This window comes from Canis lupus, chromosome 5 (assembly GCF_048164855.1).
Source record: "Canis lupus baileyi chromosome 5, mCanLup2.hap1, whole genome shotgun sequence".
Lineage (NCBI taxonomy): Eukaryota > Metazoa > Chordata > Mammalia > Carnivora > Canidae > Canis > Canis lupus.
Genome location: NC_132842.1, coordinates 34,976,403 through 34,993,162, shown reverse-complemented (window position 1 = coordinate 34,993,162; position 16,760 = coordinate 34,976,403). Strand labels below are relative to the sequence as shown.

Here is a 16,760-nt window from a genome sequence, read left to right as displayed (position 1 = left end):
GGCCGCCGCGCTCACCTCTATGTACGCCGTGTCGTTATTGGCATCCTTGATGTGCGGGAACCAATCCCGCGGCGGCTTAGACAGGTGCTTCGACTCGGTGACAAACCACAGCAGCTTCGGCCAGCCTTGAAGGTGAAGGACGGGGGCGGCTCAGGGGGGCGCGACCCGGAGGGCAGGTGGCGCCCACCGCCTGCAAGGGGGGCGGAGGCCAGGCCTCGGGGCGGGGCGGGACCTCCGACACGCCCAGGCACACCCACAGGTGTAAGGCGGGGTGGGGGCTGGGGTGGGACCTCAGACACGCCCAGGCACGCCCACAGGTGTCAGGCTGGGCGGAGGCCAGGCCTGGGGCGGGGCGGGGCCGGGGCGCGGGCCGGGCCGGGAGCCCCAGACAGCAGAGCGGGGCGCCTACCTTTGAACTGCGGGATCTCCCCGGTCGGGCTTTTCGGCAGCCCTTTGTGGCAAGCATCGCTCGTCAAGGCCACGGTGACTCCACAGCTGCCGAGCAAGAACCCGATCTGCTGGCTTCCCGCGTCCTGGGGAGGCGGCAGGGAGGCGCGGCTGAGAGCCGGGAGGGATGGAACCTGGCGGGGGGCCAGCCACGTGGGGCACGGACGGGCGCACCTGCCGCGGGCACCTTGCAGGGCCAGCGAGGCGGCTCGGCCTCGGCCTCCCCATGCGCTGCGAGGGAGGCAGCGCCGCGCCTGGGACCCGACGGCGTGATCCCCGTGGAGGAGGGCGCCGGGACACCCCTCCCCGGGCTCCGAGCACGCGCGCTGTGGGTGCGCCGGACGCCCATTCCGGCCCCTCCTCCGTCGGGGTGCGCCCGGGGGTCTGCGCGCGGGGACAGCCCCCACCGCAGGGCACCGACAAAGCGGCGGGGCCGCCGGCGCTTCCCCTTCCCAGGCCGGGCTCTCCGGGAGCCTCGGTGCATCCTCTGAAAGGAGCTGCCCCCAGGGGGCGGACGTCCCAGGACCGCGAATAGGGCCTGTAAACCGCGGCGCTGACGCGGCTCCCCGGCCCCAGCCCCTGGCCCGCAGGCCCCTCCCTGGTTGAGGGTCCTTCCTCCGAAGGGCTGGGCCCTCAGGACCGCAACCACCTCCCTGGTCACAAGAGCTTGCAAATCCCTGTTTTTGACTTAAGAAAAGCCAGACGACACCTGACTTCGGCCCATCACCTCCAACCCCCTCCTGCAACACAGAGGTGCCAAATTATGTCACCAGGTAAGAGTCCCTCCGTGAGCCCTGGAGCATCTGACGGGCCAGCATGGCGCGTCCCCCCACCGGGGTCTGCTCCGTCCCAGCGTGCGGGTCAGGAGGCATCAGTCACACGCCAATGTGAGGACAGCTCACAGAAGGCCCCTCTTGTGAACTCACTTTGGGTTGTGGCCCAACAACTACCAGCTGGTGTTCATCCGGCTCCATTCCTCACCGACTGGGCAGTTCCCCGGCTCTCCGGAGGTGCCTCAGGCACGGGCTTCGGACGCTCTGCTCCGCGGATGCCTGGTCCCGAGCACGCGCCCACCCCGACCCCTAACGTCAGACCCGAGCTCACGGCAGAGCCTGTCCGGACTTGGGAGACGCTGGCTGAGCCTGCTCACGGGTCTGCCCTGCTGACAACTGGCCTTACCCCAAGCTCGGCCGCCTCAGCCGAGAGATAGCCACAGGCACCCCACTCTGTGACCCCGCAGGGCTCCGCCTGGCAGGGCCCCGGGTGCCCCCTCTGGCTGCTCCGCACTCCTGGCCAAACCATCCAGGAGCTCTAGTCCCCCTGCTATAAACCCCTCCTGGAAAGACAGCCTTCTCCTCCCACCCCAAGAACTAGGACGGAGAGTAAGTAAATGCACAATACTCAACTGTTCAGTTCGTTACGTGACAGGATTTGGAGGACCGGCTCTCATCAGGGCCTCTGTGGCACATCCAGTGGGCACAGAAGCAGGAGGCAGAGGAGACGCTCACGGCCTCCCTCACTGGCACCTACGGGCACATCTTGCCCCATTCTGAACAGCACAGAGCCAGTGGATTCTGCTGTTTAAAAATGAGTCTTCCAGGGCAGCCCCGGTGGCGCAGCGGTTTGGCGCCGCCTGCAGCCTGGGGTGTGATCCTGGGGACTCGGGATCGAGTCCCACATCGGGCTCCCTGCATGGAGCCTGCTTCTCCCTCTGCCTGTGTCTCTGCCTCTCTCTCTCTGTGTCTATGAATAAAATCTTAAAATAAAAATAAAAAAGGAGCTTTCCAGACACAAAGGTCATGTTCTAGAGTCATGAGCCTGAGGACGGACGCTCAGCTTCTGGCTTCATTAAGACAAAGTCATCTCTCCATTCTGTTTTCATAAGAAAACGGTCTGCAGGTGGTACAGGCTGATAATCAGAGGGCCTGCGTGGGCTGGGGAGTCATGAGCACACCACCTGGAAGGCCACAGCCTAGCTGCCTCAGTCAAGTGCCGGCAGGGCCAACAAGGCACAGGTGAGAGTCCACTCCCCTGCACACACCTGCACTGACCTCACTGAACCACCAGGGTGGCCGCTAAAGGTTCTCCTCAGCAAAGGGGGCTGTTGGGGACCAGTGGACAGCAGAGGCAATGACAACATACCTCTCCTCCCATCCGTTATTACTGAAGTCACATTCACACGATTCTAAGGGTGTCCACTACAATTAAAATGAACAGCTTACATGTATGTCAAACGTCCAAAGGATACTTAACCTCATTATTTCAAATCATTGAGAAGTGTTAAGTGGCGGCCAAACTGGGTTTTTTGCATGTTTGCATCAGTGATGTTTGAAAGGATGTGCCTATGGTGTCAGGTGACACAAGGGCAGAGGTACGTGCCTCCCGGCTCAAGTGGTTTCCTGTGCGAACCAGCCCTGCTCTGGAGACACCAGGCTCTGGCCTTTCCAGGTTATCCTTTTGATGCTACTGACTACAGATCTCAGAGGGCCTCGAGCCCTGACTTAAGGTAACCAGCCCTTTGCATTTCCAAAGGGCTTCAACCCACTGAACTTAACATCAAGGGAAGAGGAGCATCGTAAGTCCCCGAGAAGGTTTTCAGGTGAACTGTAGTAGAATTGACCACAGCAACAAAGAATCACCTAAAACAGCGTGGCTCTCCATTCAATCCCCAAGCTCCTCCACGCTTCTCAGCCGTGAAGATCGCAGGACTCGGGATTGGAGGAAGCACCTTGCGGGGTGTCTACCGCACACCTCGAGTGCTGGCAGCCAACACGTGAAGAATCAGGCCACTGAAGGCAGCTCTGAGGTCAGCGGCCACCAGCTGAGCTGCCCTGCTGGACACTGATGTCCGCCCAAGAGTTCAAGGAGGCAACTCCCAGGATTTGTAACCAGGAAACCAAACCAGCAACCATCCTCTTCATTTTCTAAGTGGACTTCACATTCTCTCTTTTCATTCTAAGGAGCAGAGTTTGAAATGTACACATGTGCCGTCAAGGGGCTCTGAGGCATCCCTAAGGCGCCGGAAGGTGAATAACCCCATTTAGTATCAGAGCAGCCACAGGACATCTGGAAAATTCTCCAGAAACTCTGAACCTGGGGCACATGTAAACCACGACATGTTGGAGCTAGGAGCGTCATCCCACAGTTTGTGCAGGACAATGTGCTGAATGACGGTGAGATCAACCCAGTGCAGAGTCCAAGGGCATCATGCAGAATGTAACAGTGACTGAGGGGACCGTCCCTTGTGGACATCAGACCGTGGGTCCTCAGGGATCATCAATGTCAGCCCTAGTAGAGTCTCCTCCCCTTGTCTCTTCCTGGATGTCTCGGGTCTACTTTCCTATGGAACGTCATTCACGTGGATGGAAAAACTTACACTGATATGGGGGATATGTACAACTTAAGTTTCTTATACTTGACCACACTACAACGGCAAGATGTAGATGTACATCTAGTAAATTGTAGGTGAACAAGGGACTCCATCATGTCCAAACACAGAAACATAAGCCACAACCAACAGCCCCCAAAATAAAAAAATATGTATCATTTATTCAGATTTCTAGTGTAAAGACACTGAGGAATGAGATATTCTAAGACTTAGTTACTGACACATTACCAAGCTCAATGTTTTTTTTTTAAATTAAGGTATAATTGACATACAATAGTCTATTAATTTCAGAGGTAAAACAATGATTCAGTATCTGTATACACTGCAAAATCACTACAAAAGAAAAGAACTTTAAAGATTTACTCTCTTGGCAACTTTCGAATGTGCAGCACACTATCACTACGTACACTGTGTCCCCATGACTTATTTATTTGTAGCTGGAGGGGGTAGCTGTCCACCCCCTCCAGCCATTTCACCTACCCCACAACCACCACCACTGGCAACCACCGAATCTGTCCTATCTATGAGTTGTGTCTGTCTGTTTGGAGCCCATATTTAAGAGCAATCATATGGTGTTTGTCTTTCTCTGACTTCTTTCACTTAGCACTTCAAGGTCTCTCCATGTCATTGCAAATGGCAAGACTTCATTCTTTTTTTATGTCCAAGTAATATTACATCACATGTATATAGCACCTCTTCTTTTTCCATTCATCCATTGGTGGACACTTAGGTAGTTCCCATATCTTGACTATTGTAAATAATGCTGCGGTGAACATAAGGGTGTATGTATCTTTTTGAATTAGTGTTTTTGTTTAGAAAAATACCTAGTGTAGCTGCTGGATTGTAAGGTAGTTCTATTTTTAATTTTTTGAGGAACCTTCATCTGGTTTCCACAGGGGCTGCACCAGTCTACATTCCCACGAACAGTGCACAAGGGTTCCCTTTTCTCTACATCCTTGCTAAATACTTGCCATTTGTCTTTTTGATATTAGCCATTTTAAAAGGTATGAAGTGATATCTCATTGTGGTTTTAATTTACATTTCCATGATGATTAGTGATATTGAACATCTTTATGTCTATTGGCCACCTATCTCCCTTAGAAAAATGTCTATTCAGGCATTCTCCCTCTTTTTTTTAAAATTTTTATTTATTTATGATAGTCACACACACACAGAGAGAGAGAGGCAGAGGGAGAAGCGGACTCCATGCACCGGGAGCCCGACGTGGGATTCGATCCCGGGTCTCCAGGATCACGCCCTGGGCCAAAGGCAGGTGTTAAACCGCTGCGCCACCCAGGGATCCCCTCTCCCTCTTTTTAATTGGATGTGTCTTTTGCTATTGAGTGGTATGATTTCTACACGTATTTCAGATAGTATGCCTTACCAGAGACACAATTTGCAAGCATCTTCTCCCAGTCAGTAGGAATGGAATTTGCCTTTTCATTGTGCTGGTTTCCTTTGCTGTGAAGCTTTTGAGTTTGACGTCCCATTTGTTTTGTTTTGCTTCTGTTACCTTTGCCTTTGGTGTCCAATCCAAAAAATCATCACCAAGACTGATGTTAAGGAGCTCACTGCCTATGTTTTCTTCCACGAGTTTATGGCTTCAGGTCTTCAAGTCTTTAATTAATTTTGAGTGAAATTTTCTGTACTGGGTAAGATAGAGGTCTAAGATAGTTTAATTCTTTTGCATGTGGCTATCCAGTTTCCCTAACGTCATTTATTAGAGACTGTCCTTTCTCCATTATGTATTCGTGAATCTTTTAACTTAATGAACCTAAATTAATTGGTGATATATGTGTGGGTTTATCTCTGGACTATTATATTCCACTGACCTATGTGTCTGTTTCTGGATAATAACATACTGTGTTAATTGCTATAGCTTTGTAATGTCGCTTGAACTCAGAGCCAGTGTCCCCAACTTTGCTCTTCTTACTCTAGGTTGCTTTGGCTATTTGGAGTTTTCCATGGTTCCCTACAAGTTTTTGGAATGTTTGTTCTACTTCTGTGAATGGTGCCACTGGAATTTTAATAGGGCCTGCACTGAATCTGTAAGATGTTTTGGGTAATATGGACATTTTAACAATATTATTTCTCCTAATCCATAAGCATGGAATATACTTCCATTTATTTGTGTCTTCCTCAATTTTTTCATCAACGTCTTATGATTTTCAGAGGTCTTTCATCTCTTTGGTTAAATTTATCCCTAAGTATTTTATTTTTTGATATAACTATTGATGGAATTGTTTCTTAATTTCTCTGATAGTTCACTGTTAATGTTTAGACATGTAACCAATTTTTACATGTTGATTTACTGCCCTGCAACTTTACTCAGTTCAGTGAATAATTTGAATAGTTTTTTTGTGGAATTGTCTATATATAAAATCATGTCATCTCCTCAGAGATAGTTTTACCTCTTCCTTAATGATCTGGATGCCTTTTACATCTTTTTCTTGCCTAGCAGCTCTGGCTAAGACTTCCAATACTATGGTGAGTAGAATTGGCAAGAAGAAAAATTTCCAGCCTTTCACAAGTGAGTAAAAAGTTAACTGTGGGCTTGTCATGCATGGCCTTTATTAATTTGAAGTATATTCCCTCTATGCTCACTTTGCCGAGTTTTTTTTTTTTTTTTTTTTTTTTTTTTTTTTTTTTTATCAACAATGAATGCTGACAAATAGACATTTCTCCAAAGAGGACATACAGATGGTCAATGACCCATGAAAAGATGCTCCGCATCACTCATCATCAGGGAAACGCAGATCAAAACCGCAATGAGCTATCACCTCACACCTGTCAGAATGGCTAACATCAACAACACAGGAAACAACAGGTGTTGGGAGGATGTGGAGAAAGGGGAGCCCTCATGCGCTGCTGGTGGGAACACACACTGGTGCAGCCACTCTGGAGAACAGTGTGGAGGGTCCTCAACAAATTAAAATAGAGCTACCTATGACCCAGCGACTGCACTATTAAATATTTACCCCTCAAAGATACAAAAATACTAATTAAAAGGTATACATGCATTATCCACAAAAGCCAACTTATGGAAACAGCCCAAATGTCCATCGACTGATAAATGGATAAAGAAGATGTGGTGTGTGTGTGTGTGTGTGTGTGTGTGTGTGTGTCTCACACACACACACCCACTGGGATGTTGCTCAGTCATCAAAAAGAATGAAGTCTTGCCATTTGCAATGACATGAATGGAGCTAGAGAGTATGATGCTAAGTGTAGTAAGTCAGAGAAAGACAAGTACCATGCAATTTCAATCATACATAGAATTTAAGAAACACAACAAATGAGCAAAGAAGGAAAAGAAAAAGGCGAACCAAGAAATGGCCTCTTCACTATAGAGAACTGATGGTTATCAGAGGGGAGGGGTTTGGGGGTAGGAGGAGTTAGGTGATGGGGATTAAGGAGTGTACTTGCTTTGTAAGTACCGACGTCGTATGGAATTGTTAAATCACTATACTGCACACCTGAAAGTAATATAACTCTGCATGTTAACTAGTTGGAATTTAAATAAAAACTTAAAAAATAACATTTGAATGTTGTGAATGTTTTTTCTGCATCCATGAGCATATGATTATCCTTCATGTTGTTAATGTAGTGTATCACATTGACTGATTCATGAACGTTGGCCTACCCGTGCATCCCTGAAATAAATGAAATAAATCCCACTAAATAATGGAATATGGTCCTTTTAATGTATTATTGAATTCCATTTGCTAGTATTTTGTTGAGGATTTCTGCATCTAAGTTCATCAGGGATATTGGCCTGTAATTTTATTTTCTTATGGCATCCTTGTCTGCTATTGGTATCACAGTAATGCTGCCTCGTAACAGGAGTTTGGAAGCTTCCCTTCCTCTCAATATTTTGGAAGGGTTTGAGAAGGATGGATATTACATCTTTTTGAATGTTTGGTGAAATTCACCAGTGAAGACATCTGGTCTAGACTTCTGTTTGCTGGAGGTTTTTAATCAATCTCCTTACTACTGACCGGTATTCAGATAGTCTACTTCTTCATCATTCAGCATTGGAAGAGTGCATGTATATAGGAATTTATCTAATTCAAGGGGTCTAAGTAGTTGGCATATAGTTCTTAGTAGTCTCCTATAGCTCTTTGTCTTTCTGTGGCTGTAACTGTTTCATTTCTGATATCTGAGTCCTGTTCTTGTTCTCCTGCCGAGTCTAGCTAAAAGTCCCACTACTCTTTCTTATCTTTTGAAAGAACCAGCTTCTTGGTATCACTGATTTTCCCCCCTATATTCTCTATGGTCTCTGTTTCATTTATTCCCACAATGATCTTTGTTCCTTTATTCTACTAACTCTGGGCTTCATTTGCTCTTTTTCTAGTTCCTTGAGGCTCACAATTAGAACCACTGCTGCTGAATTTATAGATTTCGTATGTTCTATTTTTGTTTAAATTAGTCTCAAGCTGTTTTTCTCGCTTTTCCTTTGATTTCCCTGGAAAATCCACTGGGTTGGATCCACTGGGTTGCTCAGTAGTATGTTGCTTAATCTCCCCATATTTCTAATTGTCTTCATGTAAGTGATTTCTAGTTTCATACCACTGTGAGCCAGAAAAGATGCTTGATGTCATTTCACTCTTCTTAAATTTACTGGGACTTGCTTTGTGGCCTAACATGGGGTCTATCCTGGAGAACATTCCAAATGCCCTTGAGAAGAATGTGCATCTGTTGCTTATGGATGGAGCGTTCCACATAAATTAACCATTGGTGTAGGACCCCTACTCCTGCTGTATGGCATTTCTCCCCTTAGATCTACTACTATTTGTGTATATGTGCAGGTGCTCCTGTGCTGGGTACATAAATGTTTACAAATGTCATGTCTTCTCTGTGGACTGATCCCGTTATCGTTATGTAATCCCCCTCTGTCTCCCATTAATAGTCTGTTGTGAAGTCTACCTTGTCTGATGTAACTACAGCTACTCTTTCATCTCCACGTCCAGGAATACCTTTCTGCCTCCCTTCGCTTTCAGCGTCTGTGTGTCCTTACATCTGAAGTCTCTCATAGGCAGCACAGATTGCTCTTGCTTTTTTTCCCATTGACTCACTCTATGTCTTTTGATTAGAGAATTTAGTCATTCTACATTTGAAGCAATTATTGATAAGTAGATACCTATTGCTGTTTTGTTTATTGTTTTCTGCTTTTTTTCAGTAGGGCTTTTCTCTTCTTTCCTTCCTTTTTTCCTTTGTGATTAATGGCTTTCTTTAGTGTTACACTTAGATTCCTTTCCCTTTCATTTTTGTCTCTACCAGAGGTGTTTGCTTTTTGGTCACCATAAGGCTCACATAGAACAGCCTGTAGACACGCGCACATGTACATTTAATACGTGTACGTGTGTGTGTTACGTGTATGTGTATATATATATATAGATAGATAGATAGATAGATAGATATACTCAGCCTACTTTAATTTGATAGCAACTTAAGTTTAAACATATTCTGAGTTTTTACCTGCCCTCCCATACTTAATATTTTCATAGTACATCATTTTACTTTGTGTATCCCCTAAGTACTGTAATTTTCATGATTTTTACTGTTTTTGTCTTTTTATTCCAGTTCTATAAGTAATCCATTACCTTTACTTTACATCGACCTTTACCAGTGAGGTTTACACTCGCATTTATTTTATTGTTACAAATCAATGCCCTGTCTTTTTAGTTTACAGAAGTCCTTAACATTTCTCAAACGGCCTGTTTAGTGGCGATGAACTCCATCAGGTTGTGCTTGTCTGGAAAACTAACGCTCCTGAATTCTGAATGACAGCCCTGCTGGCCAGAGTATCCTTGGTGGATACTCTACGCTCTTTTCAGCATATGGAATATACCCTGTGGCTCCCTCCTGGCCTGCAAGGTGTCTGCTGAAAAATCTGCTGATCGTCTTAGTGATTTCCTTGTATGTATGTAGCAAGTTGTTTTTCTCCTGCCACTTTTCAGAATCATTCGCTCATTAATGTTTGACATTTTAACTATAATGTGTCTTGCTGTGAACTCTTTGGGTTCATCCTATTGTCAGCTCTCCAGGCTCCCTGGACCTGGATGTCTGTTTCTTTCCGTAGGTTAGGGATGTTTCTACTATTATTTCTTCACTTACACTTTCTGCCCCTTTCTTTCCTCTCCTCTCCTTCTGAGACTTCCTAATGTGAACGCTGTTCCACCTGATGTCTGACAGATTAAAACTTAAATTGTCTTTGTTTCCTTTTGCTGCTCTGTGTGAGGTCTACTGTGCGGTCTTCTTGATTGTTGACACTTTCTTCTGCTTCATCCAGTGGGAACTTCCCAGGGCATCCTTCAGTTCAGTTGTAATATTCCTAAAGCTCTGGGACTTCTGTTTGGCATTCCCTTCTGTTTTCTCTTTCCATGTTGAAGTTCTGTGTTTATCCATTCTTCTCTGCAGTTCAGTGAGTGTCTCTGTGACCCTTACTTTGAATTACTTATCAGGTAAATTATTTATTTCCACTTCACTAAGGTTTCATCTTGTTCCTTATTCTTGAACAGATTCCTTTGTTTCTTCGTTTTGTTTGACTCTCTGTATTTTTTTTTTTAAGATTGTATTTGTTCATGAGAGAGAGAGAGAAACAGAGAGAGGCAGAGACACAGGCAGAGGGAGAAGCAGGCTCCATGCAGGGAGCCCGACATGGGACTCGATCCTGGGTCTGCAGGATCACGCCCTAGGCTGAAGGCAGAGCTAAACCGCTGAGCCACCTGGGCTGCCCTGATTCTCTGTATTAAGTGGAGCAGCCACCTCTCCCAGGCTAGAAGGAGTGGTCTGTGTAGGTGATGAACCTTCTCATGCAGTCCTGCCCTTGCTTGTCTCTTGAACTTCTCTGATTGTCTAAGCAGCCAGATTTATTCCAGACACATTCCCATTGTTGAGGGTGTGCCAAGATGCCTCTGTGTTCCAAAGGGAGGAATCCCACCAAGCACCAAGTTTCAGTCTGACTGGAGCCAGGCTCTCTGGCAGCTTTCAATGTATGCAGATATATACAGTCCTGCGGGACCACAATCATAAACCCTACTGGCCTCCACACCAGGACGTCTGGAGGTGTCTCCTGGGCTAGAGTTACAAACATCAGGGCTCCAGATGAGTGTGTAAGTCCCGTCTGGGAGGTGCCAGTGAGCTGTACCAAGATTAAGGGAGAGGGCAAAGTTGGCCCTCATCTGTGTTCCCTGAGAGCACCTCCGTCATCTCCAAATGTGTGGGAAACCCGAAGCCTGTGCCTCAGGCTGCAGCCCCAGGACAAGTGAATAGGCTTTCATCACATACACACTGGGCATGTTTTGTGTGCTGCCTGTGCGTGCCCTGCATAGCCATCTGTCAAGAACTCTCTCCAAGTGGTAGGGTCCTGTGGGGCCCAGGTATGCAAGCCCCCTGGCTACCAGAGCCAGGCATGCATGGGTGTTCCCTGTGCGGTCTGTGGGCACCTGCCGGCTTTAGCAAGGCGGCAGGAGAGTGGGGCTGTGGCGTGCCCACTGGCTCCAGCGCCGCAGCGGGAGTGAACGGGGGCTGGGGCACAGTCCGTGGCTTCAGCAGAGCAGCAGTGGCAAAGTAGAAGCAAAGCACAAAAGCGGCGCTTGTCAGTGCCTCTGTCCCCACAGTCCCCACAGGCCCCTGCCCCTGGGAGACGCTCTAAGATTAGCAAAGGGGTTCTTCACACACAGCGTAATCCCCTTTCGAGCCGTTCCTGCTGCATGGGGCCCTGGGGCGAGTGAGTTGAGTATGAGCTCCATGGGTGTGCTGGGTACAAGCCCCATGTTTTGGGGGCTCACAGTCGGACGCAGGCTCCAAGCTGGAGTACCTGACTTTGGGCGTGGACCCCTCACCCCGGGAGAATGCTCCTAATCTCTGAGATCCCTGCCACGTGTGGGCCGTTGGGCCAGCGGGCGCCTCTGCCTCTCCTGCCCCCTCCCCTTACACGAGGGAGCTGCTCAGCCAGTTCTCGGGCCTTTCCCGGGAGGGAATCCTTCCGGAGTAGCGCTTGGCGTGGGGTGACCGGCGGCGGGGGGGGGGGGGGGGGGGGGGTGAGCTCGGCACCTTCCTGCGCCACCGCCTGGCACGGCCGTCGGCGCAGTACCGGGGCACAGAGGCTGCACCTGAGTAGCCGCCGGGCCCTCAGCAACTGTGCCCCTGCCCGTCCGGCCAACGCCAACGGAGCCCCAGAACCCGCAACACCCCGAGCCTGTTGGGCCACACGCAGCCGCCGAGGCTTCCCAAGCCCGGGCACCCGACCTGTGGGCTGCATCGCTCCTTACCTTTCTCGTGAGCGGCACTTCGATGGGCACGGGGACCACCTCGGCCAGCAGGCAGCCGTAGAACGCCACCATGGAGGCAGCGGGGTCGTTGTTGGGGAACACCAGCGCCACCTGCGGGCACACACAGGGGTCAGCCCCAGGACCGAGGGGGTGCAACCCACGCAGCAGGCCGTTCCCAGCGAGGGCAGCGAGGGCAGAGCCTGCACGGCAGGCGCGCCACTGGCTCTTTTGGGGCAGATGTATTTTAACCAATTTCACGTACTTCCCTTTGACGTTCGAAGCCAGCCACGTCGCGGCCGGTCCCCCGAGACCCTGCCCAGGGCACAGCCACCCAGGCGGTCGGCATGCGTCCTGTCGTGCACCCTCACGCATCCGTGAGCCACGGCCGTGCGCACGTGCTCCGCGGGCGCCTCCTCGTGTGTCCACGCGGCCCCCAGCCTGACCTCGCCTGACCCCACGGGACGCCCTGCCCCTGAGCTTCGTTTGCCTCCCCGCATCCCAGTGTTGTAGGCAAGGGCACCTGAGGGGGCGGGGAGGGCCAGGCGAGCCTGGCACAGGGTGACACCCGCGGCCCCTTGGAGGGCGTCAGGGACATCTGCTCCCCCTCCGCCCATGGCCTCCCAGGGGCCTCGGGGACGAAGCGCCCAGTAAGCACGGGCTATAAAAGCTGGGTCAATCTAGGGTCCCACGGATCACGTGACTTTTAGGATGTCTCCCGACAGCCCCGAGGGCATTTTCGTGATGAACGAGTCTTCCGGAGGATGGCATGAACTGTGCCCCTGCGTCAAGCTCTCCTGCCCCTTGCCTACTCACCTGTTTCCACACGCGCCCTAAAACCAGGATGAATTTAAACACATCTGACAGCATTAACTCCGAGTTATGCAAAGGCTTCACGTGAATTATTTTTATTGCCACATTTAACGTGTTATGCAAATTTGTCAGAACTTCCCTGTATGTGGGCGCCTACTGCCTACAAGCAGGTCACCCGGTGTGGCTCACGTGGGGCTCCCTGGGGTTGCGGGCCGGCTCATCAATGCGCCCCAACTCGCTGGCCCTACTGCGGCCCCTCGGGGAGCGGCCTCACGTTCTGTCCTTGGGTGATGCGCAGCCGTCCGGTGTCTGCGCGCTCCCTCCCCGCGGCCCTGGACAAGGTCGCCGTGTGCTCAGGAGCTCGCGGCTCCCATGACTTAATGTGCACAGGTCACTTCTGCGTTGCCTCACTCAGGAACTTTACCAGTTTTTTCTCGAATACCGTCCTACTAGACGTTATTAGTTTTGCCATGGACAGTGAGTAGGACTCTATCTCCCTATTTCAATAAACAAACAGGCACGAATGGATTCAGATGGCACCTGAGGACAGGACGTGCCGCATCTTAAACTTGGCCTCGTTGGACGGCGGGTGGAAACAAATTAAGCTTGGGATTAAATGAAGGTTTTCTTTCTAAACGGCATTCCTGTGGTTGACTGAAGTCAGCGAGTCATAGATCAGTCACCCCTCAGGCCAGGAAAGGCCATTCTGAGGGACCGTGCTTGAGAGAGCCTGAGGAGTATGTACGGTTGTGCTAATCCTTATTCCGTCCCAGCCAGAGGCCAGGCAGCCACGAGCAGGATCCTCCAGAGGAGCCGAGGATTTACTTGTACGTCTGTGTGTATGAACCACAGCAGTTATTGTAAAGAACCACCTGAGGTTTAGAATAGCCCGAGATGTGTTGTGTCAACGGCAGCCGCGTCCACAGCGCGTGTGTAGACCTGGATCTGGCAAAGCTGCCATCAGGTAAGTACTTGGAGGCTCGCAGCGAGCCGCTGCCCAGATCTCCTTCCCTGAAGCACCCACACGTGACAGGGAGTCATCCAAACTGCAGTCAAATCACGGAAGATGCCGAACTTCCACCCGGAGCGGAGGGCTGCCCCTGTTCCTGTGGGATCAGGTCAGTACAGACTCGCTGGCTTCCCCCAGCGTCTGTTCCAGGTCCGACACCCGACAGCACGGCGGGGACGCTGCGGACCAGCCCGTCTGCCTCCGAGCCCGGGGCTGGCTGCCGGCCCGGCGCTGCTGGTGGAGGCTCACCCGGACCTGAGATCCAGAACTGCCCCGCTCTGTCCGCGCGGCCCCACTCGTGACGCCGCGTTAGGGACGCCCCGCAGGGCTGTGGCAATAGGACGGGATGGCATGTGCCAATGTGAAGGCAGTAAGAGCTGAATATAAATTCGTGCATGATTCTGCTCCTGACATCATCAAAGTGGTGGACAGAAAGGGTCAAACACCTGAAGACTCAGAATAAGAACAAAGTGTTTGCTATTGTTTTGCAGCTTCAGGAAAGGAAGTCTGTGCTTGTATGATGTCTTCCTTCCACGTCAGAACCAGTCACACGTCTGTCTTACTGGTGCCTCCGCGGTGATTCCTGAGCCGTGCACAACACAGCTCCCCTCCACATAATTCTCCGCATATTTCTGACATGGGTCTGGACCTAACCCCCACCCAGGGCGTGGAGGCACCCACCTGGCAGGAGGCGTAGGCCACCCCAGCGTCCATGAGGGTCGTGCTCCTTAGAGCGATACCCCCTTCTCTGCGTGCCCTGGCTCTTTCTCAACGCCAGTCGGCCGCTGGCCCATAGCTCACAAGAGACTCCTCGGGGCGCACGTGCTCCTCCCAAATGAGGAAGCTCTGTCCGCCCCCCCCCCCCGACAGTGCATCTCAGGCTCTCACCACTTCTGAGACCTTCATCATGTTCCAATTTATACAAAAGCTAATTATCAATAATGTGTGCACGTTTTAGTACCTCCAGCTCCTAGAAGGCAGGCTCCACATTGCGCACCTCTGTACCTTCTGAAGCTCCCGCTACACATCTCAAACCCCATTCAGTGGAGGCACATAAATGCCTTCTTAAAAGCCCAAACTATGTTAATAAGGTCACCCACGTGAAAAATGTCTATAAAGGTTTATGTCAAAGACTGAACGCTCATTATCCTGGGGAAAATTATTTTATTCAAAAGTCATTTTGAGAGGGTAAAAAATTCTGTTTATTGCAATAGAAGGTTATGATCAACTGACTACTATCATCATGTATATTTATTTAGTAAAAGTACCTATGTGCACATGCCAGGTACAAACCACGTGAATGATGTTTAGGGTAACTTAGGGAAGTAGTTCCCTTCACACAATTCAAGTCAGCCTTTGCTGAAAAACCTCCCTACATAGTTTCTATCATTTCTATCACAATTCCTACTAACATCTGAGCTGAACAGAGGTGCTTCACTTTGCCATCGTTACTGTAGGAGAACTTAGCGGCTCTGGAGGCCACGGTGCACCAGGACGTTTAACAAAGCCATTCAAGACTGTCGCCAAATCAGAGCGAAGGGAGATGTCACTCTACAATGGACTTTCTATTGTAGTAAACACAAAGCTGACCATCTCAACAGCTTGGCGGCACCAAGGACATCCGCCCCGCTGAGCAGCCTCGCCGTCCAGAACCAGCCCTGGGGTATCGCGTTCCTCAGCTGAAGCCTGGGTCCCCTATCCTCCCCTCCCCTCTGCCCCTCCCCTCTCCGAACCTCGTATATTCCTCCCTGGTGGCCGCTTCACCTCACGTAGCATAAAACCCTCGAGCCCCTCCATGGTTAATGGCGCCAGAAACTATTTCCTCTCTAAGACTGCAGGGCCATCCGGTGCGTACACCGCCACCGCATTGCTCACCCGCTCATCTGTGCACGGACGCTGGGGTTACACCCCCTTCTGGTTCTGTGAATGACGCTGCCCTGAGAACCAGTGTAGACGTGTAGATTGCCGGGTCAGGAGGTAATTCCGTAGTGACTGCTGGGGCACGCACCACTGTCCGTCCTGTTTGCCTCAGTGGCTGCACCAGGGTCGGTTGCTGCCGGCAGCATGAAGTTCCCATTTCTCCGTCCTCACCAGCCTAACCGGTGCGGTGTCTCAGTGTGGTTGAAAGGTACCTGGTCCCGAGGCATCTTTTCAGGTCTTACTGGCCATCTGCCGAACTTCCCTGGAGAAATGTCTATTCAAGTCCTCTGCCCATTTTTTAATCCTCTTTTTTTTTTTTTTGGTTGTTGCTGACTTGTAGGTTTTTTTTTTTTTTTTAAATATTCTGGAGACTAATCTCGTACCAGATACAGGCTCTGTAAACACATTTTCTCCCATCCTCTATGCTGCCTTTCACCCTCGATAGCGTCCTGTGGCACCCTCAAGTTACTGTCATGAAATCCGATTCATGTTTTTATTTTCGTGGCCTGTGTTTTGGTGTCATCTAAGAAATCACTGCCAAATTCTGTTATGAAGCTTCCCCCCAGGTTTATTCTAAGAGTTTTATGGTTTTTGCTCTTAACGTGAGAAGTGCTACAGCGTAGCTCACGGAGTTGTGAAGGCTCACGACACCTTGTGTCATGCATCCCGACTCACAGCTAATGTAACAAAGCCTGAGTTAGTGTGTTCACGGTAAGAGACACTGAACTCGGAATGTCCGACTGCAGGTGTCTGTGTCATGCAGGATGAAGCATTTGCGGGTGTAGTAACGTCAAGAGACTTACCCGGTCTCCAGGTCGTACCATAGGCTCTTGCTTTGTACCTAATTTATGCAGAATGTTGTAAGCAACCTTCATACTTCTTGTCCACAGTTTGCCTATCAACAGAAACG

The 16,760-nt window shown here is 50.1% G+C and overlaps 1 protein-coding gene across 5 annotated transcripts in view; it reads right to left on the bottom strand.

Annotated features, from left to right (window-relative positions):
• Positions 1 to 16,760, bottom strand: part of DIP2C (disco interacting protein 2 homolog C) — a 251,485-nt gene that overhangs the window by 83,166 nt on the left and 151,559 nt on the right. For all 5 annotated transcript variants that reach the window (XR_012031074.1, XM_072825987.1, XM_072825983.1 and 2 more), the window contains 4 exons: positions 16,654 to 16,745; positions 12,112 to 12,222; positions 410 to 533; positions 16 to 125 (listed from right to left, as the gene is read on the bottom strand). Coding sequence is in view for 4 of the 5 variants with exons in the window: in XM_072825987.1 (XP_072682088.1) it covers positions 16 to 125; positions 410 to 533; positions 12,112 to 12,222; positions 16,654 to 16,745 (437 nt within the window). In the remaining variant the exon portion in view is untranslated. The remainder of the gene's footprint in view (positions 1 to 15; positions 126 to 409; positions 534 to 12,111; positions 12,223 to 16,653; positions 16,746 to 16,760) is intronic.